This window comes from Lutjanus erythropterus, chromosome 20, assembly GCF_056507025.1.
Source record: "Lutjanus erythropterus isolate fLutEry1 chromosome 20, fLutEry1.hap2, whole genome shotgun sequence".
Lineage (NCBI taxonomy): Eukaryota > Metazoa > Chordata > Actinopteri > Lutjaniformes > Lutjanidae > Lutjanus > Lutjanus erythropterus.
This window is the reverse complement of record NC_139336.1, coordinates 26,373,885-26,401,490: the sequence shown is the minus strand read 5'-3', so window position 1 is coordinate 26,401,490 and position 27,606 is coordinate 26,373,885. Positions and strand designations below refer to the sequence as shown.

General features: G+C 40.1%; 2 protein-coding genes and 1 long non-coding RNA gene across 3 annotated transcripts; 2 read left to right on the top strand and 1 right to left on the bottom strand.

Annotated features, from left to right (window-relative positions):
- Window positions 1-2,815: 2,815 nt before the first annotated feature.
- Window positions 2,816-10,569, bottom strand: psmd5 (proteasome 26S subunit, non-ATPase 5). The gene is made up of 10 exons (XM_084746581.1): window positions 10,106-10,569; window positions 8,889-9,033; window positions 8,589-8,702; window positions 8,374-8,502; window positions 7,780-7,889; window positions 7,021-7,163; window positions 5,428-5,619; window positions 4,377-4,486; window positions 4,117-4,257; window positions 2,816-3,259 (listed from the first exon to the last, which is right to left on the bottom strand). The coding sequence occupies exons 1-10, from the start codon at window positions 10,276-10,278 to the stop codon at window positions 3,002-3,004; spliced, it is 1,515 nt and encodes a 504-aa protein (XP_084602707.1). The 5' UTR covers window positions 10,279-10,569; the 3' UTR covers window positions 2,816-3,001.
- Window positions 10,570-12,318: 1,749 nt separating this feature from the next.
- On the top strand, window positions 12,319-14,359 carry b3galt9 (beta-1,3-galactosyltransferase 9). The gene has a single exon (XM_084746261.1). It carries the CDS (start codon window positions 12,620-12,622, stop codon window positions 13,733-13,735), a length of 1,116 nt encoding a protein of 371 aa, XP_084602387.1. The 5' UTR covers window positions 12,319-12,619; the 3' UTR covers window positions 13,736-14,359.
- Window positions 14,360-14,914: 555 nt separating this feature from the next.
- LOC146308590 (uncharacterized) lies at window positions 14,915-26,343 on the top strand. Its single transcript, XR_014772648.1, has 3 exons — window positions 14,915-15,082; window positions 16,815-16,875; window positions 26,060-26,343. It is a non-coding gene; the product is annotated as an uncharacterized LOC146308590 (long non-coding RNA).
- Window positions 26,344-27,606: the final 1,263 nt, after the last annotated feature.

The following is a 27,606-nucleotide window of genomic DNA, read 5'->3' as shown; positions in this document are numbered from 1 at the left end:
TATGTTTGAGAGAAGGCAGCCATCTCTACGGCTGAGATCTCCAGAAATCTGCATTTCACACCAAAACTCTCTAGATGGATAAATGACACTAATATGTACTTTTGATTTGGGGGGTGAATTGTCCCTTTAATTACTGATGACAGCAGGGGTACTGTATTTTGTATGTGCTGCTGCCATTCAGACAAAAATCTGTGTAACTATAATTTTAGTATCACTACAAGTATCAAAAAAGACCATTAAGTGATTGTTAATAACATGATTATCAGTAGATATTCACAGTAAAAATGGTCGACATGTAAAAGCATATTCTGCAGTAAATAACACCACACTGTAGCTGTGAACATGTGTATGGCTGCTGTGATGTGACAGGGAGGATGAAGCGTTTTACAAAAGCTTTCTCTTGCTTGTACAAAGCTTACATAAGATTTGTAGCTATATTCAGTCAGAAGTCAGACCTCGTGCCATGACTGTCTCCATCTGGTGTCTGGAAGCCACTGCGCTGCGCTGCCCCGAGCTGAAATCCTCCACCACAACTCAGTGTGAAAACCTCAACTTGGAAAATGTCAAACAGAAACCAAACGGCAAAGCTTTCTCAAAACCCTTCCATCCATTCAGTCCAATTCAGTTTATTTAGTTTTGATTCGTTTTATTTCCGGCTGAAGTTTCTGAATCACTGTAAACTCCAGTTAACTGTATAAGGTCTATCTAATGATATGAGTGGCAGAAAATGTTAAATGCATTATGTATACATTATAATATAGTTTTACTTTTGACACTCTAAGTATATTTTATTGATAATACTCCTTTACATTTACATAAGTAGAAATTTGAGTGTAATATTTGAATTATAATGGAGTATTTAATAGTGTGATATTACCACCTTTACTGCTGAAATGTCGCCATCTAGTGGAGAAACTACAGCTACTGTATCTTTGTACCACTAACTTTATACACAGCAGTATGAGACACAAATAGATCAAATAAAAAAAATCACCTCACTTGTTGCATTAACATCTAAACAGGATTTTTCTACTTAAATGATTCTGCAATGAAGTTTAACCATTAAAGTTAAAAATATGAAAAGTATGAGTGGTTTAACCATCCCTGGCTATGGGGGATTCAAAAACTATATAACAAACCTGAGATATTTTTGTCCTCACAGGACACTGTAGCTTCCAATGAACCAGTTAGATTCAATTTATCATTGTCACAAGATATAAAATGATCTGACATAGTTGTATGCGATTACAGTTTAAGTGGCATCAGGACAAAGATTTCTGACTGTACCTGTAATTTTCACCACAAAAATTTAAATAGCTGTTTTAAAAATGAGTTGTTTGAAATGCAGAATCATATTTGTGTATTTTTGCTTTAAGCCTGGCAGAAAAAATGTAAAGTAAACAAACACATCCAGTGTCAGACTGCATCCTCTTTAATTACAAAAAGCATTGTATTTAGTAAACAAAAATATTTTTGACATAAATTAAATCAATGTCTGAAGTATTTGGAGAGTTTTGGTCTGGTAGGTGATGTTGCATTTCTGAGTCCAGTTTGATTTGAAAGATACTGAAAATGATGACGTGGGTTTGTTTGTATAAGTGCATGGATGTAAACACTTGAGGGAATCTCGTGAGCCTCTTCAATTATTGCTTAAGTAACTGGTAAGACTTGGTAAAGACTTAAGAGTAAGTAAACATGTTAACACCCCTGTGGAGTCTGCTGTCTTGTTATGAGTGTTGCAATAACTTTACGGGGGGGTCCAACTGTTAAATCTTTATTTTTTTGGCATCATTGGGAAAAAGTTCTATAATAATTTTTAGGCATAAAGTAAATCAGCTGGACTTTGGCTCCTCCTCTTGACTCAGGTTTCAGACTTTAGAAAAAGACAAATCACAGGTCAGTAAGACATCGATTGTTGAGTCTTATTCAAAAAACGTAAATATTTGATGACCTGAAAATGAGACTGAACAATAAACTATCTTTCTCCAGATTCGTTTACAGCACCTTCCAGTGATTAAGGGTTGCATTTATATAGAGTTGAATGACTAAGAAAAAATTAAAGCAGCAGAATCTGAGGCTGGCTCCTAAAACACTGGGTCCTACATTTCCCATAATGCAACTATAGATATTTTTCATTAGAACATTGTTCTCCTTTCCCTAGTCTTTCAAACTCCACTCCATTCTCCACCATTTGTAAAAGAAATAATAAAAAATTTGTCTCAAAATTCAAACAAAAAATTTTCACAGGCCGAGTCGTACTCAATAAACCTGATGTGTAAAAAAAGCGGTGTGTCCCTTTAATATACCACTATTAATAACTAAAAATAAAAATATATATATTAGTGGGGTTTGTGTCCCTTTATCCTCTTACGTTACACTTACCTCTCCACTATATTTGGTAAAGAGCTGTAATGACTTACTTGACTGATACTAAGTCAACTCAAAAGAACATGTCTTATCTTTATAAAGATAAACTGAAAGAGAAACATTTTTTCCCAAACATTTTAAGGTAGAACTCTATTCTTTAATCATTCATTACTCCCCCTTAGTTAGAGGGCAAAATAGTAGATTTACTCATGAAGTCAGATTAAGAAAAGTGCTTGAAGATGATAATCAGTTGATTAATGTTAATGTCCTCTCAATATATTAATGAGTGTAGATTACCTAAATGAAGAGCAGCTGAGCGTTCAGGCAAAGCAAATAATTAAGATGACACTTTCAAAGTACTTAAACCACCATTTTACAAGTTAATGTTGCATTTGTTACCGTTGAAAACTCACAAGCACTGTTGTCAAATTATGTTGAAAAACTAAGAAAGATTTAATCAACTGAGTTAGTGAAAACCACGTCCTGATTTTTTCTGTTTATGTATGTATGAGAGAATGAGTTTATTATAGCAGAGTCTAATATGTCGTTAACCCCCAGTTGAGATTATCCAGGCACTTACCCACCACTTAAGCATTAATTAGAAACCCATGAAGTGTGTGTGAGTGTGTTCGACTCAGTCTGCTCCCTCTGTGCTGACTGAGGCCACAGCCGAGACGTAGTACGGTCCCTCTCTGAGGTACGTCTTCAGGCGGATGTAATTCTGGCTGCCCAGTATCTCTGCCGCCGTGGATGAACACACCAGTGACCCCACCAGTTCAAACTTGGCATCTTTGGCCTCCTTCGTCTGACCCGTCGAACGATCCAGAACGAACTCCATGAAACCGGGCGTGCTGATCATCAACTTCTGACCCCACGGCTGAGCAGCGACGGCCTGGAAAACACACAGAGATATAAGACGATGAAGATAACAAGAGATTCAAGAGATTTTTCTGTCACGTGCATACTTGTACATGTACAACAGCAGTGAAATGATACTGCAACTACTACAACAACTGTCACACAAAAACTTATGTTCACAATAAGCATGCAGGGTGCACATTTGCAGTGCGCACAGTTTGATGCACAGTGAGTGCAAAATAGGTGCAGGATGTGTGCTGTGTGGGTTTTTAAGTGTTAATGGTGCATGAGGCCTGAGAGAAGACGCTCCTTCTCAGCAGCTCAGTCTTGGCCATGATGAAGCGGAGGCGCTTGCCAGAGGGCAGCCACAAATATGACTGGAGCAGTGTGGCTGGCATTATGGTTTTACAACCACAAAAAACAAGACAAAATCTTCCAATATCTAGCCTACAGTTCTACTGTTTTTTACAGGTTATTAAAAGGTCGGTAACACAGAGAGAAAACGATGGTAGGTAGAAGGCCTTTTAACACAGACATACCGCTATATTGCTGCAATAAAGGCTCACCTCTACACCACCTTTTGTGTTTTCATTCTGAACCAAGCATAGCTAGCATAAAGCCAGCCCAGGGGGATTTCTCTCCTCCTGTCTGTCTGTGTGTGTCTGCTTTGTGCATGTCCACTCAAATGGACTTAAAATGGAATAAGTACGTAATTTGAAGAACACAGTCACAACGAACAAACAACAAATATCGTTTCAGCTCCGTTACTACCTCCATTGGTGGATCAGAGGCGAAACAAAAATGACGCCCCACTCCGTCTCTGTAATATTAATACAGATGGCGAGGTGGAACAGGCTGTGTACAAGGGGCTAGAAACAGCTAAGCACTCACAGTGAATATCCTCAGAGCCCCACAGTGCAGCTCTGGGAACGGCTGGGAGCTAATGTTGCGAATCATGTCCATGGGCTGGTTAGACAAAAGGTGGAACCAGGACTCTGTCAAGGCCAGGAGATCCTCCGTCTGCTGCTCCGGCTGCAATGAAACATTATAAATTCGTAAACTGATCCACATTTTTATGAGGATGGCATATAAAGATGTAAAAAAGAAGACTTCAGGTAATGAATATTCCTTTTGTTTGCACACACACGTACCTGTAGAGTGAGAAGTTGTGCTATGGCGTCCAAGCTGCGCACTCTGAGCTCTGTGGCTCCGGAGCTGGCAAGCTGACTCATTCTTGACAACACAGCCTTGAACTTTTCCCCTGAAGACACACAGAGAAATCAGCCAGAAAGATCAAAAGACATCAGCTGTAATTACAAGAAATAAACATTCTGAGAGGGGCCAGTGCTCCGCTGGCACCTCTGGCTTTTATTAAACGTACTACAAGGAGTTTCAAACTGTTTATGAAACAGTCTCAATTTAATACTGATGCCTTTATATGACCTACATAAGCAAACAAAGCCATCAGCTAGAAGATCAGATATTTCTATACAGTTATTATTTAAAGGGGCAGCTCCCCTAAAATCTTTTCACTGAAGCTGCCTGCCTTCTCTTGAATATAAAGGAACTAGATGGCACTCGGCTTGTGGTGCTCACCTTCTTTCTACGGTATAAAGAAAGCAGTTCCTACGTGAAACTGCTCACGAGAATGTCTCTGAGATATCTTGAGCAACCAGGTCATGATTTCTGCAAAGAGACATTGCTGTTGAGTTCTTCAAAGGTAAATTTTTGTTGCTTTGAGCACCACAAGCACCGTTCAGTTCTATTAAATTCAATAGAGGGCAGACATCTCTACAGCCAATAAAATTCAGCAACTCACACTACATCAGTCTAAAAGCAGCACTACAGGTGGGAAACATATGTATTTTTGAGTTTGGGGTGATTTGTCCATTTAATATCTGCTGCTGGGTGAGATTCTCCTTGAAATCAGAAGAATTGATTCACGGCATGATTGACTGAAAGACTGAAAGAGCCCATGTTTACATTTTCCCAGGAGAGGTTACAGTGCGTAGTACGTTAGCCAGTTAAAAAGAGATGGGAGGAGATTTTTCTTTAGTTCATTTTATTTTTGATGTTGTATTTTGTGGTTATGCAGGAGGAAACTTTTGTCCACAGAGGCTGCCACAATATGAAAGTTCATTGTGGTTGACTCAAATAAAACCTGAAAGAATTCAGGAAAAACAAGAAATATAACAAGCTAACCTGTTTTTTGAAGGACCTGCTTCCCCTCCACAGTGGATCCGAGTAAACCCAAAGTGTCCAGAGCCACGCCGATCATCGCAGGGTCCGGGTCCAGAGCCATCTCAAACACCTTGTTCTGGAAGGCCGGGTAGGTTTCACACACCTGCTGTGGGCTGTCCATGATGGCCAGGTTTCCGAAGAACTTCACCAAACCTACAAGAGTAATATTACTGTAATTACTTTGTATTAAACAAAGGAATACTCCACCTTGAAATAAAAAAAAAATCTAAAAGTGTCAACCCTTTTTGTTATGAAGTTGATCAGAGGAGAAACAGCTCAAATTTAAAGGGTCAAACACTCTCTCACACTTTCTGCTGGTTATATCTACTAAAGTAAGAACCGTACGTCTCCACAAAGAACAAACAGTCTTTTTAATGCAGACCTCCAGGCTGCAGTGGTGTTACATAAAACAAGTGCAAAAGGACTGTTCATCCTGTTCTCAAATTAATCTGCATTTACTTGTTTGAGATTTTTGTTTGAGCGTATCAGGCATAAATCTGGAATGACTGCTCCCATGATAGAAGAAAATAGCCTCGTCCTAAACATCTGCTTATAATTTAACGGGAAAAACACATTAATCTTCATTGATTCTAAACAGAGTGCTTAAATGGATACAGACAAAAAAGGAACCAGTCACTAAAGCCGAGTGTAGCAACATGAATTACCCCCTGTCTCGACCGCAAGCGAGCCAGACGCGTTTTTCACTTGCACGTCTCACATGACAGAAACATTCTTATTTTAATCTATGCAGCTGTCTGCACCAACTCTGTGCATCTCAGCTGCGTCTCACGAACGTAAACGTGTTTATTTAAGCTTCAGGTCTATTTTTTCAACAATACACGCTTAAACATGGGGTTGATGCCCCCAAAAAAGGCACTGATTACATATGTTTATGTTCATTTTGTGACCTAGGCAGAGCAGACTGCGCTCTTGAGCCAGACAGCAGGTCACTCTGCTCTGGTTTATAACTTCACAGACTCCCCCTTCACTTTAACCCAACAGCTGGGAGACAAGACATGAAAACTTCCTGGATTACTTCTGCAGTGTTTATTCATGTCCAAACTGTACATTTACTGCCACCAGACAACTTCACTGCTCAACTTTAATCCCTCTGCTCAACACCTGTCTGCTTGAACACAGTCACCTGTACTTTGTTCAACCATACCCACCTCAGTGCTTATGCCACAACCATACACATCATGTTTAGTGCTGCAACGATTAATCGGCTTGAGTAATTTTTTAAGACAAAAAAGTCAAAATTCTCTGATTTGTGAATTAAATATTTTCTCTTTTCTTTACTCCTTTATGGCAGTAAACTGAATATCTTTGGGTTCGAGGTTGTCACCTTGCACTTTGGGAAACACCGATCAACTTTTTTCACCATTTTCTACTCACTGATTACTCAAGACAATAATCAACAGATTAATCAACAACGAAAATAACCATTAGTTGTAGCCTTAATCATGTTGATGCTGATGTGACATTTGCGCTATAGGAGGTTATTTTCAACTGGCTGTGTTTCTGCATTTTAAGGAGCTTTCTAAAGAGACTCACCAGGAAGGTAGAGGGAGGAGAAGGGGTCAGTCTCTGCTCCTCTGATCATGTTGGAGATCTTGTCCATTATACCCTGCTGAGCCAAATACTGCCGGCCATGCTGACTGTGGGCTAAAGTGGTCACCATTTCAGTGGCTGTGGCTCTGGAGAAAAGAAGCAACAACAGATACAAATATACAGAAGGACAGAAGAGTAAATGCACTCCTTAAAGGGATATTTTAGATTTTTTAATGTGGGGTTGTATGAGGTACTGATCCATTATCGGGCTGCAGAGAGGAGTACCAGTGTAAGAAGCTAATCAATGAACTGCTGTGTAGCGGAATGTATTTTTGCAACCTAAAAAATTAATATCTCTCCAAAGCTACCAGACTCTTTTGGCAAAACAGTCATTTTACCTTGCAAAACACAGGATTTGCAGTTTTGCAAAATGGATTTGGTGGCTTGTATTGATATAAATTTTTTAAACTGGGCTTTAAGGTGGCTCATAAGTTTTGCTGCTGACCCTGTCCACATCCACTTCCTACACCAGTAGTCCTCTCTGCTTCTACACACTCAGGGCATGCCGACCACAATTGTAGATAATACGCTGACTGTGGATAGATACCCCATACAACCATATTTTGTAGAATCCAAACTATTCCTTAAAAAATGGAGTAAAGAGAGTCAAGCAAACTTGCATTAAAATATAGTAACTCTTCATCTGCAGTAACTACATTATAAGTTTCCACACAACTTCTCAGTTCTGATTAATTTCATTACCTGATCAGTACATCATCTCCTGTCAGTTCCCCAAGCAGCTGAGAAATTAAGCTGCTGTTGGCACAGTAACCGAGGGAAATGGGGGATACAGATGAGATTTCCACCACCAGCTGCAAGAGGCAAGGAAAGTCTTTATTAGGGAATCAATATGATGACTGTATTATGTGTGCTTATGGATATGCATTACAAACGTGTGCATATTTTTCATGTCACAGAGGAAAAACTGTTGAAGCCAGGAACAATAAAGAGAATCTGCAAGTCTGTCTTTCCATCGGGCGACCTTGCCGCTAGCCAGGAATGAGGGATGTTTTCTAATTTTCCAGCATATATTATGTAAAGAAAAAAACTTAAAGCTCATCAGTCATTCCACTGCCTCCATGAGCATGATTTCAATCTCATCTGTAATGAATTAAAAGTTTATATAACTTAATCTAAGTGCCCACGTTCTGGCTTGATTTTTTGTCATGATTAGTCATCTTTTGCACTAATTCCAGCCAAATAAATGTTATTTCACAAACTGCACATCACACAAAAAATGCCATTTATGCATCATCAGCCACAAATCAACCCAAACTGACACACAGTTGAACATACCTCATAAATTCTGTATCTGATAATGTCACTCGTAGCCATCACATCCTTCATATCTTTCAGCAGGTCGCTCTGGAACAATTTGTCCAACCCGGGTTTGGAGTGACTCAGTTTAGACAAGGACCGAATGGCCTAAGAAGAAACACAACAGTTACTGCACCCACTGTAAATCCAGTAAAAAAATGTCATGCAGGACATTTCAGTGCTTTAGTCATCACCTGTTTTGCCACAGCCATCTTCTCTTCACCGATGCAGTGAATCACCGCTCGAAGAATGTCGTTGTTGCTGAGGATTTCAGTGGCGGCATCGGGGTGCTCCACTATTCTGCCAATCTGACAGAGAAAAACATTGACAGGCTCAGTGGTTTAAAGGCAGTTGTATGTAGGGTTGCAGCGGTATATTAGTTTCACAGTATGCCATGCTACAAAAATTGGTATTACAATTAAATATTAGTTAAACCCCCCAAAATCTTCTGTTCATTGGCGTTTGTGTATACTGTGTGTATGTGAGCAGCCTACCTGTGTCAAGGCCAGTATCTTAACTGTTTCATTTGGATGGGTCAGACCCCCCTGCAGCTCCGCTCTGTAGTTCTGAGCCAGGAAGACGGGACTGAGGGCCATTAAGATGCGTTCAAGAATGTCCACGCATAGCTCAACCTGCTCCCTGTGAACACAGCTCACATTAGTAATAATCACATTTAAACCTGCTAAATTTGTTCTATAGCTGCAACTAAAGATTATTTTCATATTTGTTAATAACCAAATTCTAATGGTAGAAAATAAGTACATTTGTTTACTTGAGCAGGCCTATATTATTTTCATGCTACTTGATACTTATAATCCACCACATTTAAGAGGGAACTACTGTACTTTTTACTCCACTACATTTATTTGACAGCTTTAGTTCCTAATTACTTTGCAAATCCTGCTTTTACATTAATGTATTATTAATAATAATCTGATGATATGTATTATATAATAGTATAACAGTTATAGCTGTTCATTTTTCAGTGTGGTATTAGTGCTTTTACTTAAGTAAAGGTTCTGAACACAAGTTCTTTCACCACTAGCAGTAATCTATTAATCAATAAATTGTTAATAATAATGACAAATATGATCAAAATTGCTCAGAGCCAAATGGACACTCAAATTGCTTGTCTTTTCTAACCACTAGAGCACAAATCATTCTCCCTCCTATCACAGAAGACTAAAGAAAACATGTATATTTATGAAGCACTGAATTGTTGGCATTTCTGTTTAAAAACTGTTTATATAAACAACTGATCAATAAAGAGAGTTGTTGTTCATTTGTTGTAAAAAGTAAAATTTGTATTTGGAAAGCGACTTGTGTTCATTGGTTGGCTCTGTATTCCAACACACTGAACTTGATATTAAGCAACGCCCATATAGTTCAAGTGCTAAAATTTAGCTTTAGGGTCAGACATGTTTTTGTTTACTTTTGCCTTAGTGCAACCAGAAAGCTTTGAGGTCGGGTGTGGGCAATTTCTACTTGGAAATTCCAATTTCCGACGTCGTCTCGAACGCAGCATTATTGTATGAGAGCAACGCAACAAAGAATGTGTCATTGAACACACCTGCACTGTAGCGCTTGTTAGCATTGTAGCCAGTTAGCAAGCTAACTTACTGATTAGGTGACTTACAAAAGATGCTAACAGCTGACTGACTCAGCAGTCTACACACAACACTGTGTACAAGATGCAATGTGCCAAACCCACCTCTGATTAGAGTTTAACAGAGAAAAGATCACACTGAGCCGCTGTCCGCTCACTGAGTCTCTCAAAGCGCTGACAGGTATCGATAATAACGCTGTTTTTAAACTCTGCAGCTCTTCAATTGGGTCTTCGACACCGGAGATTTCCTCCAGTAAACTGTCAATGGAAGATGCCATGACTTTCAATGTTATGGAAACTAACGTCAAACGAGTCCGCCTTCTTCTTCTTCTTCTTCTTCACATGTAACTGGGTGGATTTCAGCTCCTGAGAGCGGACAGGAGAGCTAGAGAGACCGGTGAGAGGAAGGGCGGGCGGACAGCGGTGTGTGTGAACGACAGGTGGTGTAACCCGGGGCCACATCAATGTAAAAAGTATTAAAGAGTAGCGGTGCACTCGTGCTAGCTGTTAGCATTCGGCCATGTTTCCTCGCGCGGGAGTTCTCGCATGTCATCGCGATATGTCCCGCCGTCAGCTGATGCTGCAGCAGCCTGCAGAATCTTAAGGTGCATCCAGTGCTTTTTAGGCAGTGGGGGAAAGAGTAGTGAATATCTCTACTCAAATACAAGTACTGCTACATTACTAAAATATTACTCAAGTGTTAGCTACTTTTTAACCATTGATGTTTAATACATTATCAATAGTAGCATTCAATCAAAGGGCTGTTTGTCCAAATCTTCAGTCAAAATTACATGCGCATCTCTCCAAGGTTGCAAATTCGGTGCATTTTCTTTAACAAATAAAAAAAGCTAACAATTGATTAATATTTATTTATTTATTTATTTAGTTGTTTTCTTTTTTTCTTTTTTTGAGTTTCCTAATGGTTCCAAATGGTTCTGCCAAACAAAACCATGTCAGATGGTAATATATTTTACTTGGTTATATTGTTAACAGGGATTGATGGATTAATGATTAATCATTAACATCCAAATATGTACTGGGAATATGCATGTAGTGTAGTAGGAACAAAAACACACTGACCATATGTGAAGAAATATGTCATGTTTTATTTAAAAGGCAGTGCTTCCTTGTTGTATGAAAAGGTATTTCAACATTTCACTCCATAAGTCTTTTCATGTGTTTGTTGTTGGGTTCTTTTTCCGTTGGTTCCAACAGAAAGGTCCTCTCCTTCATATTTTTAGATGAGTTTTGAACCTCTTGCCAGCTCACTGAATGAGAAGTCATATAATACTGACATCCAATCAGTTTTGCCTGTGAGTCTTTTTTGTGTAGTCCACTGAGAATTGCCTGATACATGTCATTTTATTGTGGACTTAATGGCTATTTAACTTGTCATAATTTAAATATAATAAATTAGATCTCGAAACGTACGGTCCATTAGATTCTCTAATAGCATCAAATCAGCATATTCTGTCCTCATGATGTCCCACTGTTACCAGCACCACATTTGCATTAATCTGTGTGGGCTACAGCCTGTCAGAAAGTACATTTAAAGACCCTCCCTGCTGCTCTGATTCACAGTGACTCACAGACTAAAACACTTGGCCTGGTTCCACTGTGTCTGCAGAGCACTCTGTCTGTCTGTCTCTCCACATCAGGCCACAGCTCACACAATAAAGGCTGGACACAATTTGGCAGGTGACCAGGCAGTCACAGCAACAATTTTACATGCATACCTCCCTACCTACTGCGGCCTTTTCGCACCAAGCAGCGTCTGTAATGGTACAGTGTCATTTTATGGCCCTACCACACTGCTTAGGTTTGTTAGATTGGGTTTATGTGAAAACTTGTATACTGACAGACACTGAAGTAAACTTTTACATCAGTGCAGTGAGATGAGAAGTAACACCGGAGGTCAAAAAATAAAAGATTTCAGTTAAGTTTCTCTTTAAATTGTGAGACAGTGCGTCAGATCTCATGGGCTGAGTGGATTTTGTTCATATGCACACAAAGCAGGACCATAATACAGCCTTCAGTAATAACAATAGTACTTCATATTTCAGTGAAAACATTATGCTGTTTTCTTCCTTTTATATAGGAAACAGATGATACAGCATATGTTAGTCGTTCTCAACCAGTGGTTCCAGACTGGGCTGTTTTCAACACAACTGGGTGGGAAAAAAATTACATTATATTAAAAATGTATTAATTAATTGTGTTCTTTAGTTATGCAAACACATCCAGTCACTCAGTGTTGAGTTGATGAAAGTATTTTTGAATCGGGGTTGTGTTATGAAACTGCTCCTTCATTGTATCATTAATGTTTTATGCATGATGCAGGATACACTCTTCTTGATGAAGCAGGTGACTTTGAGTCAGGTGCAGAATTACATGCTGCTTGAGTTTCATGAAAGTGGAAACCGTGTCTGTCTGTCTGTCAGCAGTGTTGTTGTGGAACTGGCTACAGGAGGACGTCCTCTGGTAACATACGGCAGATAATCTCAGAGAAATATCAAGGCTGTAAAAGCAGGTGTCATGCAGGTACAGTGTTCATTCTTTGCAGTTTATAATCTTTAATTTAAGTTTGGTCAGTGATAGTGTCATACTGTCATTTTCGTCATGCTCCAGTGCTCTCTGTGCAACCTGCGGACCCACCAGTGGTGTTTCCTCCTCTTTAATGTGCTCCTCTTCCACGCCCTGCTGTTCGGGGCTGACTTCGTTGAGGAGTACCTCCTGCAGCCCACACCAGGCGTTTACACTGACGGCATGGTTGTAGATGTAAGAGAGAAAGCGAGGAAGCTGGACCTGAGCAACGCCAGGGAGAACGTGTCGCAGGCCTACCCCATTGCAAACCCTGAAGCCTGCAGAAACTCCGACCTCTTCCTCCTCACTCTGGTCTTCAGCTCTGCAGCTAATATCACCCAAAGAGATGCAGTCAGGAGGACGTGGGCCAACCAAACACTCATCCAAGGCTTCCCAGTGCGGATTCTCTTCTTTTTAGGGTCAACTCAGACTTTTGCTGCACAGAAGGCCCTCATGACGGAGTCTGACCTCTACGGGGACATGGTCCAGGGTCACGCTGTGACTGACTCATCGCTCCGAGGTCCAACAGAGAGGACGGTGCTGGCTCTCCGCTGGGTGATTGCCTTCTGTCCCCTGGCACGTTTTGTTCTGCTGACCCAGGACTCTGTGTTTCTCAACCTCCCTGCCATCGGAGGCTACCTCCTCGGGCTGCACAGGCACCCTGAGGACCTGTATCTAGGCAGGGTGATCCAGAGAGACTCACCTGACAGAGACCCCAACAGTCCCGGCTATCTTCCCCCAGCTCTCTACCCTGACAAATACCTGCCTGAGTACTGTGATGGGACAGCTTATGTTCTGTCCCAAGATGTGGTTCGGAAAGTGTATGTCGCGTCTGCGGTGGTCCGTGCTCCTGTGCCAGCTGATGTTTTCGTGGGTCTTTGTGCTCAGAAGGCCGGTGTTGCACCGACCCACAGCGCCAGGTTCGCAGGAGAGAAGCACGTCCGCTACAACGCCTGCTGTTATCGTTATCTGTTCAGCTCTGCAGGGATGACCAGCCATGAACTAGAGACAGTGTGGACAGACCTGAGACAGAAGGGTCAAAGATGCTCGCTGTTCAAGACCTACTATGGCCTGGTCAAGTGCAAAGCTCTCACATACCTGGATAAACTGTCCTTCTTCAACTCCCAGGGCCAAGCTGAGTCACATGGGTAACTGATGAAGAGAGTGAAGGAGATGGAGAGGAAGGAAGGTTGAAAGAAAAAGTGTGGAAATAAGTTTGTTTTTCTTGTGCACCTGTGTGCACCAGCATTTGCATGTGCCTGTTAGCATAGATGGATTTACTGAATGGGCCCACTAGGCACAAGTCCAAGGATCCTGCTGGGCTTACGCTGCAAAATGTCATTCAAAGACAAACAATCTGACCACAATAATGACCATTAGAAGACACAAAATGACTGCAGAGAGACTCAAAACAACCACAAAAGACAAAAACAACTATAAAGAGAAACAAAACAACCACACAATACCACAAAGAGACAAAAAGCCACAGAATGATGCATAACAACTACAATCAACACTAAATGGCCACAAAAAGTTGCAAAGCAAATATAAATGCTGAGTGTCTTGCACCTATGTAGGAGAGATGATGGGGTCTTTTACGTACAACAGCTGTAAGCCAGCTAAGATCACTACAATGACTAATGAAACCTGAAATTCTGTGATATATGAATCCACATTGCATTGATTTATGCAAATAAAAATGCAGTGCAGTGACATCTTATTGGACAGAAGCTCCAGTAGAGGAACATCTTTGAGTGATTTTTGCTTCAGATTGTCTAAATAAAATCCAGGTGTTGCTTATTTCTGAGTGGATAACACTGTCAGTATCTATTGTCTAAACCAAACCTAACAGTTTTCAAATTAGGGCTGCATAATTTGTTAAAAAAGTAACTGAAAAAAACAAATAATTATATCGTGATGATGTGATATTTATTGAGGTATTCACCAAACAAACATGTTTTCTTTCACATGGAGAACAAGATTTTTAGGCCATTTTTTATGCAGCACTACAATACTTAATTATGTTGCTGTTTTGTCATACATTTTCAAAAAAATGGGATTTGTTTCTGCAATTTGGATACTGACCATATTGCAGTTTTATTGCAATTAATTGTGCAGCCCTATTTCAAATTAGGGTGCCCAGAGCCACAGAAGCTGCATTTCCCCTGGCATTTCTAAACCTTAAATGCGTCTCATCCATGTGACGTCACGTACCTGCCCTCCTGCTGATGCCCGCCATAGACTGTATAGAAAAAAATGGCCGCGAATTGTCGCAGCGGGGTAAGATGAAGCGCGCGCGCAGCAGGAGACGGTGGCAGAGGAGGAGGGCAGAGACGTGTACGTGTCGTGAATCTACATGGCCAAACCATAACAAGTTCATGTTACTTATCGAGTCCTCACAGAACAGTTACACGTTCCGGTGTTTACTTTGCGAACCCCAAAAGGAAGCTCCTGTCAACATCCAAGACGTCCAACACAAATTTAGGGACACACATTCAGGTATTTCCCGAAGTTAACACGACAACCGCTAGCTAAGCTAATCATCACAACTCAGTCGGCAAACACCAACAGCTAACATGGTGCTAGCTAGCAACATGTCCTTTGGCAGCAAAATAATAAAACTGTGTGTGAAGGGAATTTAGGCAGGAAGACAAAACCAAAATTACAAAATCTACAAAACCAAATTGTTGTGGTTAGTTTAAATAAATAATTTGATATTTGTGTAGATGGCTCCTAGTACAAAAGGGGGCTAATAAATATACTACTAAACACAGACAGACAGATACATAGATACTTTATTTTTATTTAAAAAAAAAAATAGCTTTGATGTAGTTAAGCTACTTTTGTCATTTTATTGTAGCTGAGCTTGCTACATTTCTCTGGTGGGTAGCTCCAGTGTAGTGAAGCTTCATTTAATGTAGAATAGCTTGTAGCTTAGTTCACTACATTAAACAAGTAGCTTGTTCAACACTGCAAAAACTACAGCAGGCAAACGGTGACAGCTGAAAATAACAGATGGAGTTGGAACATCTTCCAACTTCTTTCAACATTTTAAGTCACACAGATAATGAAGCAGAACTAAGATGACACTCAGTTGTGGCATTACATTTGGCGAAGAGCGCATTATGACTTGTTTAGAACTCAAAACCCAAAGTTTAGGACTTAGGATTTGTTTTGAAAGTCCTGTGTGTAGACTTGAGACTTAATTGTGACTTGAAAAACAAGAGAGGATGATCATGACCGTACAGCTACAAACTAAACTAAAGCTGAATCAGCATTTTTCGCTCTTATTACACTGTTGTTTTGGCTCACTGGGGCACTTGAATGCAGTGGAGCCCTTGTTGATGTCATTAGTAACACCTGTACTTCCTGCTATGACGAGACAAAAAAAAACAAAAACGTCTGGTTTGAAAAAGATGTTTTCTTGCCCTCATTATACATGCAGGTGAGTCAGGGAGATGTCAGTGAAGCACAGTCTGCACATGCCCACACAGTCGTGAGAGGACGTCTAATCGGGCAAAATAACTGAGAACAACTGTGTGGGTGAACATTTGGTGTGGAGACCCTTTAAAACCTGCACACAAAACTGTTGTACAATATCAGTTCTGAAATCTAGATCCAGACATATTAAACTTACCACTGACAAATAAACTATAACTGAATAAAAGCTGTATGTTATGAAAGCAGGTGGTTATAATCGGAATATGATCTGGCCCTGATACATTCATCAGTAAAATATTTGCACACTTTTTGGACATTTGGACATTTGGACACAGGTCATACAATTACTGGTGTAATCTTCCTCTTTTTTTCTGAGATCTATAACCTCTTTTCTCAAACTGATTTTGTGCTGATGTTATTGATTTATTTTCCAGGCCATTTTATCCAGTTTTTCTTGTACAACAGCTAAGGGTTGGGGGGTGTGGGTGGGAGAGGGTGAGTGAGCTGTCTGTATCTGTGTATTTGCAGTATATATTTATTATGTAATGCTGTTTTTGTTTGCATGTGTTTTGTATTTGTGTCTATACGACCCCTTTGAAAATGAGATCTCATGGGAATATCTTTTCAATAAATTCTAAATTATCTGCTCCTGTTTCTTTCATCTGCTACTGTGAGCAAGCAGCATTTCCAGCTTTCATGGAAATGCTAATTGATTCTTGTAGTTTAATAGATTATCTTATTGACGATCTTTCGAACAAACCACCCTGATGGACTTTGACATCATTTTCAGGACAAGAATGCAGTTCAACAAAGACACTGTACCAAGGAGGACATCTAGTGGCCAGTATGAGGTAAAGCAACACACTGTCTGTGCAAACATGTATGCAGGTTTAGTCCCAGTGTAGATTAGTGTGACGAAAACTCTCAGTAAGCATGTCATTGAAATCTTTTGGGTATATTTCATTTGGAAATGGGGTCTAGATTGCACTCCAGAAATTTAATGATGGCTTAGTGGTAATATTAACAGAAATATCAATATCAATATTCAATTAGTATGAATAGAAATGTGCATCATGTTTTTCTAGAACTTTGATTCTTAAAGTGAGGTCTGTGGCACTCTGCCGGTTGTCCATGAAAAGTTTTCTCTTTTTCACTACATGGTTTCAAACACAGGGTTTCCTTGAATTGGACGAGTGGTCAAAATGTCTTATATACCTGCAGTGTCTTGCAAATGAGTGATCAAGCCTGCCAAATTGCATTATATATAGCTCATTAACACAGCGAGAATTAAACACTTTCTCTTGATGTTTGTCCTTGAAATGCACTTAAAATTATCCAGTTTCTTTTGATCTGCCTTTGTTTGGGTAAAGTGTTGCTTGCAGCTAATTGAATTGGTTTGTTTTATGGGGACACTGTTAAAAAAACAGTTCAAACAACTCAAAATTTCAAGGTAACTTATTGCAATAGATTTTTGAGTGTGAGTCCACCTCAAACTGTTTTGCCAAAAGTTTTCAAAAGTTTTGCCAACTTTCAGTGTTTAGTCTAATCTTTACCTAGATAATTTACTTTTCTTCTTTAGGTAAACTTGAATCAAGTTTTAGAAACAGTTTTTTATTTCAAAAATTGGTCGCAGTGAGCTGAAAAGTAAATTACCTTAACAAAAGATTAGTAGTCGGTAAAGGTGTTTTAGGGCTCCAAAAATCTATTGCAGTAAGTTGCCTTGAAACTTTTAGAGTTTTCTCAACTTTTTCATTATTGCAGTGCATTCTGTGTTGAGATGGTATAAATATTTTTAATATGTGTCTACTATCTTTTTATTGCATTTCTCTTATGTTGTTTCTCCACATAAGGCCATATAAGAGCAAACATGAGGGGGTCTCTGGTATATTCTCTATCTTGTAAGTGGTCCTTAGCAGAAAAAATATGAGAACCGCTGTTTAAGAGAAGAAAGATTTGTATACCTTTCTGTTTTTGCGTGACTGAAAGGTGTGAGGAGAGCAGGAAATGAGCCTGTCTCAATTCCATTTTGGAATTCCTGTGATTTTATGTCCTTTAAATTATGCTGCTCAAACTACTGCTCTCTCCCTAAATTCCACAAAAAGAAAGTTTGGCCTCTATCCCAGCACCGCGAGCTGACCAAACAAAATGTTTGGGTGTTCTACAAACCTTTTCTCTTCTGTTTTACTGCCAGTGGTTCACACTGCAACTCTCTACTCCACCTTGGCCAGGTTCCATTGTGTCTGCAAAGCTTTCCCTGACTGCTTGTCTCGCCACATCAGGCCAAGGTATTCAAAGAATAACATCTCAGCATGTTTATAATCATTCTGGCTGGTGACCAGTCATAGCAACAATTTGACTGGCATACCATCAGTGTCTACCCGGATCGCTCTCCAGGATTAATCTGGATTAATTAGCGTCAACACCTTCTATACAAGACCTCCGCACCACATGATACCTGGCCTCTCACCTCTCTTACCTGGTCTCTCTGTCTGTCTACTCCTAAACAACTAGCTCCATGATGATTTAGATTTAGGTTGTTGTCTTTTTATGGTAGCTACCATTACTTCAGCCACTATTTCCTGTGAAGAACCCAAACTACAACAGGTCGTACCTGAATACTCTGTTGGGGAGAATAAGATATTTATATTTTGATATTTTTCAGATTTTTATGCTGGTGTTGTCATGCTAATAGCAAATAGACAACATTAAAGAAGCATCTCAACACTTATGGGAAGAGTTTCCTTCTTTCATACTACTCTTTTATCTACCACTCCTGGGGGTCTATGTTCCTAAGATCCAAGGTCCTATTTTCCCATGCTCCTATGATCCCAGTGCTTAAAGTGTTATGTTCCCAGGGTCCTATGTCACCAAAGGCCAATGTTCCCAAGGTCCCATGTTACTGAGGTCTTATGTTCCCCAGGGTTCCTATACAAGGGTCCTTTATTTATCCTATGTTCATAAGTTCCTGTGTTCCCCAACTCTGTAGCACATAATGGGTTTGGGGTAGGGTGTAGGGTTTATATTCCCAGAGGCCTTTGTTCCCAAGGTCTTATGTTCCCAAGGTCCTATGTTCCAAACGTTTTTTGTGCCCAAGGCCCTGTGTTCCCAAAGTCCAATGTTCCCAGGGTCCTATGTCCCCAGGGTCTTACAGGTCTTATGTTCTCAAGGTTCTATTCTTTTATTCCCAGAGGCCTTGGCTCCCAAGGTCTTATGCTCCCAAAGGCATATGTTTCCAGGGTCCTATGATCCCAGGGTCCTATCCCAGAGTCCTATGTTCCCAGGGTCCTATGTTCACAAGCTCATGTGTTCTCCAACTCTGTAGCACATAAGGGGTTATCGTTTAGGGTTAGCAACATAGGACTCTGGACACAGAGGACCTCTGGGAACAGAAGACTCTGGAAAATAGGGCCCTAGGAACCTATAATTGCTCCCTTTGGAAGGTGGGGGAAACAACTAGCCTGACTCAGTCCAAGGCAGCCATCTAAGACTCCAGGAAGTCTCTTTGCCCATCCAGCACTCAACCCCCATAAAATGTAAAAACACCCTAAAACCCAACTTGTCATTTTTACACTTCAGTTCTCGTGCTCCCTGTTTTTATTCTAAACTAAGCTAACCATTTTCTGGCTCCAGCTTCATATTTAATGTGTAGATACAAGAGTGATATCTTCTTGTCTAACTCATGGCAAGAAAGCACATTTTTAAAATATGGTCCAGAGCATAACTTGTGGCCTCATGTCCACACTTACTAAAAGACAGGTTTTACATAAGACCGAAATGTCAAACATAGTTGTTTTCTTGCTACTGTGGAAGCTGCCAAAAGCATTTGTGAGTGCAGTTATTCTTTATACAAAGTCATCAACATAAACTACTGGCTCAAAAACTCTGTCGACGTCTGGAAGGATTTTCCAGGAGAAAGTGGAAATAGGGTCTGCAGAGTGGGAAAGGCATCAGACCCACCAAGCCACATGTATACTCCAACGCATGCACGCACACACATATGTATACACACACACACTCATAACACAGCCTGGAGAGATTGTAAATGTGAGGTCGAGGGGTCGGTAAACTGCATGTGGGTGGTGCAGCGCTCTAATGAATGCCTCCCCTCAGAGAGACACATCTCTGCAGAGAGGGACTCATCAAACCCAGAGAAACGCTGTTTTATTTGGACGAAACAAGTCTGGGGCTCCACAGCCACGGCCACTGATTTGAGGGGAGGGTCAGCAGGAGTTAAGGTCCCAACTGATGAAAGAAATAATTGTCTGTCATTTTAATTTAGTATGTTTGTGCACGTGTCATTCATGAGAACATACAGTGTGCGTTTTTATCCGTGAGTGTACAATCCTTCTGGATTCTCGTGAGTTTTCTGTTCAGATCAGAGGCTCAGTGTTCATGTGGCCCTGCAGCCCACGTTCATTTACGTAGAAGCAGTAACCTCAAGGATAAACCCTCTTTTTTGACGACATCTGTGGTTTTTTCTCCTTTCCCTTTTTGTAAACTCCATAATCTTTCCTTTGAGGTTTTCGTTACTTTGCCAAGCCAGTAGTGTTTTTTTTGCTTCTCATAGAGTGCAGTTTCTTTTGACTTCTTGTGTTTTAATTATACATTCTATAGCTTTTGGCTGTTCTTACAGAAAGTTTTTTTTTTTTTTTTTTTCAAAAAGCACTCCATCTGGATGAAATTAAGTGCATTAAACTAAATATTTCAGTACAATTCTCTAAAGGACAGGTCTGGAGGTGAACACAAGCACAGCTGAAAACTTCTCATAGTAGTTAACGTTTCTTTATTTGTTAACAATTAAAGTTCTTATTTTAGGTGATAATAAGATTTATTTTGGTAAACCTGCCATCTTGTAGAGAGACTATTTATAAACTCTGGCTTTACTAGAGACAAAGTCATGGCAACGTACAGCTCAAGGAAAAAAACAGTAGTCTAACTCCCATGGCTGTAGGTAGGACTTTGGAAATACTGAGGTTCACGTTCCCTCAGCAGAATCCAGCCCACTTAAGAAATCATCCAACCATCATCCAACTTTGTAAAGGCTTCTGAATATCAAATAAAATAACATAATTTTTTATGCATTTAACTTAGGCGGGGGACCAGATACATCTGCAAGCTCATGTTTCATTTACTCTGGCCACCCTCTCATTCAGACAGATTTCCACTGTAGATAAATAATAATAGTCTTTAATAATAATAGTTTTGTGGGTGTCAAGTTTTGATCTGATGAAGGTGCTGGAGTAAAAGTTAAGGGATCACCATTAGGTTTCATGTCTGTGCAAAATTTAGTGGCAATACACCCAGTAGCTGCTGAGATATTTCAGTCCCAACTGAGAGACCAACATTACCATCCACCAAGCCACAATGTTAGACTTACAAAAAAACAAAAAATATGCAGTACATAATATGTGTGTATTAGCATTTGTTAGCTGTAGCCCTGGCGTGTCCTTCTTTTTCCTTTGGTTGCTTCCTTTTTTTGAGTTGTGCCGAGGTTTGGACAAGTGCATGGAGTCCATTCAAAATGATGAAATGTTGTGCCACTGATCCTACAATGGGCTGGGCCTGTCAGTGTACTGCTGACTGATTTATCAAAGGGATCATCAGTCACTGCTGTCAGGATCAGTGGTGGGTGGAGACTCAGTCTGTAATAGAGCGTATCAGATTTTATTAGAGGCTTGTTCTGAATATGTTGATGGGCTCTGGTGTGGTTATGTGGTATCTTCCCCTCTACTTTGTCTCATACATTCACTGCCAGAAGATAAAGATATCTTCTACTGGTCTAATACTCAAAAGTTCTCTTTAAGCTACTAATCCTGCTAATCCCTTTATGGAATTTTTTGGGTTGTGTGTGTTTTTTTTTAAGGTGTATTCAAATCCAAGAACGTTTGTTTAAGCTACTGTACCATGTTATTGATCAAGGAGAATAAAAATGATATTTGGATCCCCATTAGTTGTTACTATGGCAACAAATTATCTTCCTGGGGTCTTAAAGCAGCTTGATGGGCTTTATTTCACAATAAGGACCTGCTCATTGTACATTATCCTGCCTGTTTCATGGTTATTAACTAAAAAAATCAATCATTTGACAAAAAACTTTTTTTTTGGAATTTAAAAATGATCTTATTGCTCTTCCAGAGACTGTGATGAGAGCTGTGTCCATAGCAACTGTCTGTTCTTCATAGTAACACTCTGTTATACAATGTTATAGAGAAATAACAGACCTTAGAATGCTGTGATTGACCAATCAGATGTATTTAACAAAGCTATATAATAAAAAAAAACACTTAATGAATCATTGGTAATATATAAATTCTTGAAATAGAAGAAGTTTTATACTGGATAGGAAAGAGTCAAAGAATGAGAGAGCATATGTGCGTGTGTAAGTGTTTTACAGGGAGGGTTGACTTGTAATAATAGTAATTATAACACTGGGTTTCCCAATAAAACCACCTCATCATGCCACACGTCTCATTATAGCTTCCTCCTCAGCAGCTCCACAGGAACTGATGGGTTATCAGTGTCCAACATCCATGAGAGTGCCAAGGATAACTGTCTTTAAACACGTACAGGATCTTTATATCAAACCTAACTTAACTCCTGTGGTTTGGTTGAGGTTTAGATATCCAATAGAGTACACCAACCACAGATTTATGCCACTACTTGTGTGTGACTAAAGGGACTAAATGCATCCTACAACCATATCCCTCTATAACACTGTTTTGTAGTTCCCAGTGGTTCATGTGGATACTACAGCCTCAACAAGATATATCATGATAACTGACAATGTGGCCAAAACCTCACATAAAATATGGCTCAAGTGAAAAATTACCATCTCACCCCACCGCCAGCCAGCACAATGCTTGTTTGCTCAGTGCTGTTTCCCTCAGCATGGCATCAAAGTTTCTATTTTACTCTTTAGTGGCAAGTCTGTATTTATGTCTGCATGCCAGTTGCCTTTTTTCTTTTGTGAAGCACTTTGTGACGATCTGCTCTTGAAAGGTACTGTATAAACAGCAGCATAAGTAGTTTTAATGGGCCCTGGTGGTTGTTGACGCACCATGGCAGCGTTGATGCTGATGCCAGCCAAACTCTGCGTTGCTGCAAGGAGGGGAGGGGTCGTCCGTGGGCTGGCAAGTGGCAACTATTTGTAAAACAAAGCCAAAGGAATCTAATTTAGGGAACTGTGCTACTTTCTCCTCCTGTTCATTTCTCTTTTGTCTTTTCTTACTGGCACTTCTGTGTTTGGAAGGCATGACTGCTCTCTTTGCTTGCAGATCTCCTCAGCTTGACAGATTTTGTACCTAAACTATAGTTACTTTATTGTCTTGTCCCATGATAAAATAGAGCCTTTAGATTAGACAACATCAACATACATATTACCCAGCAATTATCACCATCTCTATATGACAACTATGAAAGACAATAAAGAACAAGATATTATTTATTGATTTGAAAAGATTTTGCACCCCCAATTACACAAACTGTGACAGAGATCGCTTTTTTAAGGCAATATGAGAAACAGTCTTTTTGTTTTTTAGCAGAGACTAAGCTAACATGAAGCTATAGTCTGCAGTTGGTTAGCTTAGCTTAACCCAAAAACTGTACACGGGGTAAAGTAATGTTTTATATCTTGCTTGATCTGTTCAAAAGCTACTGTATAAAAACTGGACTTTTTTGTCTGCTCCATAGCATCTCCAGTGGTTGCCTGGCAACTACTCAGAGCCTTTACATCATAATGCCCCATGAAACAATGAAATTTCATTGTTACACTTCAGTTTCTGTACGATTCAAAGAAACATAGGTGGATTTTGTAACCTTTGGAAAGAGCTAAGCTAACTGTTCCCCCTGTTACCAGTGTTTCCCCCAAGATAAATTAAGATAAGCTGAATTAAGTTAGGATAAACTATGCCACGGTTGGCTCTGGCTTTATATTTAATGGACAGACATGAAAGTGGTAACAGTGTGTATCCCAAACTTAGGGCCATAACCCAAAATGCTGACAACTGACAGATAAAATTCATAACAGTGTTTTGATATGTGAATTAATATTCCTAGTCATAATTTCAAATTGTTTCATGTGTCTGTTAGTTGTCGACTAGTGTGTTGCTAGTTAGCTAACACAGTACTTGTCAGTGTTAGCTGCAATTGCTGATGTCATGCTCCGTGTCTGATTCACGGGTTTGTTGGGTCCTGGGGAGACACCAAATGTCTCATTTGGGTCTTGAGCTGAAAAAACGTGGGGACTCCTGTTTTTAATAGAGTCTGTAGTGCAGAACATCTAACTGGAGATGTATCTTTTCCTCTTGTGTGCCCCGCAGAGCATAAACAACCCTATAAAAGCTGTGTTATACTGTTGTCATGAACTAATAAACAGTTTTTATGTTACACCCATTCTCCAACTTTATATCCAATCACAAAGTGTTTCACAGTCAGTTTAACTAATAAGATTAGTGCAACTGGATCTATAAAACTCCCTTCACTCATATTACCTAAAACGCCTGATTGAAGATTTACCTTCACCGAGTGTTTGCAACTCTGTCCCTGGTTGCTTTCTAGCAACAGCATCCGTCTGGAAGAAAGCGTATCTGAAGCTAAGGTCAGTGAAGCAATCTTCTCTATTTCTGCTGGCCGCAGATCAGTGGTGCCATTGTCCTGCCTCAGAATGTGATCTTAATCTGACCTGAATAGAGTTTTGTTTCACAGAGGACTTTCAACCGGCCAGACGTGAGACACACTGCAGTAAGCCGCTTTTCCACTGCGAGGGCTGCAGCCAGAGGTTTCACAGCACTGTGATTCTGCTGGTCAACGGGTTTTACTGGTGTCTTTTATCTGTGCATTATATCACAAGGCATCCTATAATACTTTTTTATTGGTCTTCCTGCCAGAACTTTATCTTGTGTTTGTAATTTTCTTTTACTGAGATTCCTTTGCAGCTCTCAGTGGATGCTAACAGCTTGAGAAATAAACATGTCTGTGCTAAAATGGAAGCAGTCCATTGTCTCCTATTGGGAGAGAGAAGCAACTATTCTGTAATGATAGCTCTGACTTGGTGTGCTCAGCTATGCGAGCTCTATACTTGTACCAAATTATTCTGTCTGTTGGATCAGGTGCCAGTCAACTGGTTTTCGGATTATTGTATCTTGCTAACCCTCTTATTTTGTCTCAGCTTTCTTCTTCTTTTAATCATCTTCCTCACTTTCACTGCCGTCTTTCTCACAGTATTTTGTATGTCTGCTTCCGGACATCCACACATGCAAAGAATGAAACAGAAACAGAGGAATGAATGGACAGACCAGTTTACGAGCACCGAGTGTGACGCTGGCGCTATGAGCGCAGTCCTGTGGCTCCAGGGATGTTTTAGGGTCCGGTTTGATGTTGTAGCCTGGTCCACTCCTCGCTGGTCAGCTGCTATGTAAAGAATGCTGGGTGTGCATCTCTATTGTCTGGTCAAAGGGTCGTCACTCATCTCATGTGACTCTCATCCATGAACCATAGTCACTGCCGAGAGAAGAGTTAGTTTCTTAAAAGGGTTCTCCATCTATTCTACACATTATGATCATTTTACTTGTCCTGAGCTCTGGAGGGAGCTCTCCAAAAGCTGAGACAATAATTCTGAAGATGCCAACATAATCCACCTTGATAACATTTCTATAGCTTGGCGGTGCATGAAATGCATGTGCTTGTAGCTCCTTCAAACTTCGCTATTTTTCTTTGATCTGTCATGTTTTCAGCATAACTGCAAAAACATGCATCACCTATGACAGAAATAGTCTCATAGGCATTGGAAATTGTAGCCATGAGGTTTGGGTTAAAGAGCAGCAGACCAGGAGATGATCAGCAAATGCTGTTGGCATCTTTCAATCGTGCAGTCAGATTAGCTGGATGCATCGCCACGGGTGACCACCCTGGGTGGCGAATAGGTGAGCGGATAGGAGCCATGCTACAGCTGGGACTTGAAGCTGGTCCTGGCTAATGTCTGGCAAGGAAAATCAAATGGATGAAATGGGACATCAGAGACTGTTTGTGTCCACACAGAGAGACCTGCTTCACAGCATCCTGGATCAGGCTGTTGCACCTGAGGGGTGGATCCCACTCTGAGCTAACAGGATGCAACAAGCAAAACTCCAACAGGACGAGGGGAGGAGGACTCTGTGTTTTTACACGAGTGATGCTTCAGGCTCAAATGTAATCACAGTTGATGGACACTGTTTCCCAGATGTAGATCTTATCATCATGACCATCATGTTTACATTCAACCTGTTGCAAATTCAGAAAATGGCTCTACAGAATCATTTCCCGGTTGTAAACGTGTATATGTATTTATTATGTTCACCCTACCCATTCTGAATTTAATGAATCATCTGTGTTGTATTTTGGGTGAAGCAACTACAACTCTAATTTCATAGTACAACCCTGTTTTATTTATATGTATACACAAAAAGGTTTTCCATGTATTGTGGCTCCTCTGTAAACATCAATTTTTATGCCTTTTTATAATTCTTTCACTGTGGAATTTCTGAGAGTGTAATTCATCATCTCATCCTCAGTTCACTGTCTAAGATTTTGTGTCTTTACACAAACTATGAAGCTGGCCAACAATGTCATCCACAAACTGTTAGCTCTTTTTAGGGGCATGGTCAAGGAATACGAGTGACAGCAGGTTCCTTGTGTGCGTGTGTGTACACGACATTATTTTCCTGCTTTGGCCACTGGGATTAAGTTGTCATGAACTTCGTACACTTATCCTAACTGTAACTGGGGACCAGTTTTGGATGGTCACTCTGACCTTAAAATTTGTAATTTCAAAAGCTGACAACAAAGGTTTTTTTTATTATTTAATTATCAGAAATTTTGCTATCAAAACTTGTAGTTAATGTGATTTTGTGGTCTGCCTCCCTCTAGGCCCCTGTGGTGGTGGTGAGGTTGTATGGCTCAGGGCCCACGGGCGACACCTAAAGTTTTCAGAGATTTTTGTCATTGAATTCTGTATTTAATGTGATTTTCCTATTCTGTTCTACACATATGATATCTATTGCACATCTGTCCATCCTGGGAACGGGATCCCTCCTCTGTGACTCTGCCTGAGGCGTCTTACTTTTTTTTTTTTCCCCTGTTAAAAGTGCTTTTGGGGGGCAGTTTTTCCTTACTTCTACAAGGGTCTATAGGACGGGGGGTGCCCCCTGAGGCCCCCTGTAATTTGTGATATTGGGCTATAAAAATAACATTTGACTTGACTTATTCCTTTGGCTACTGAGATATCAAGCAAGGTGATACATTTGATATTCCAGCCAACAGTCTCACTGTTCTCAGGTTTCACCCTGATGTCTGCTTCCTTTCAATATTTCCCATGAATCTGCTTTACATTTCTGTATTAGCAGATGAAATATTGTGCAGTCTCTGGAAACCAGCTCACTCTATATAAATAAATGTATGAATTAAAGTTGATGTGCACTTTTATAAACTATTTTATAGAGCTGCATCATTAGTCAGTCGACTGAGATCCTTCAGGGAGCAGTCGTGTTTTTGTTGGTTTATTTTTTGCCAGTCAGTGTGTATTATAATGACAGGATAAAACGGATACA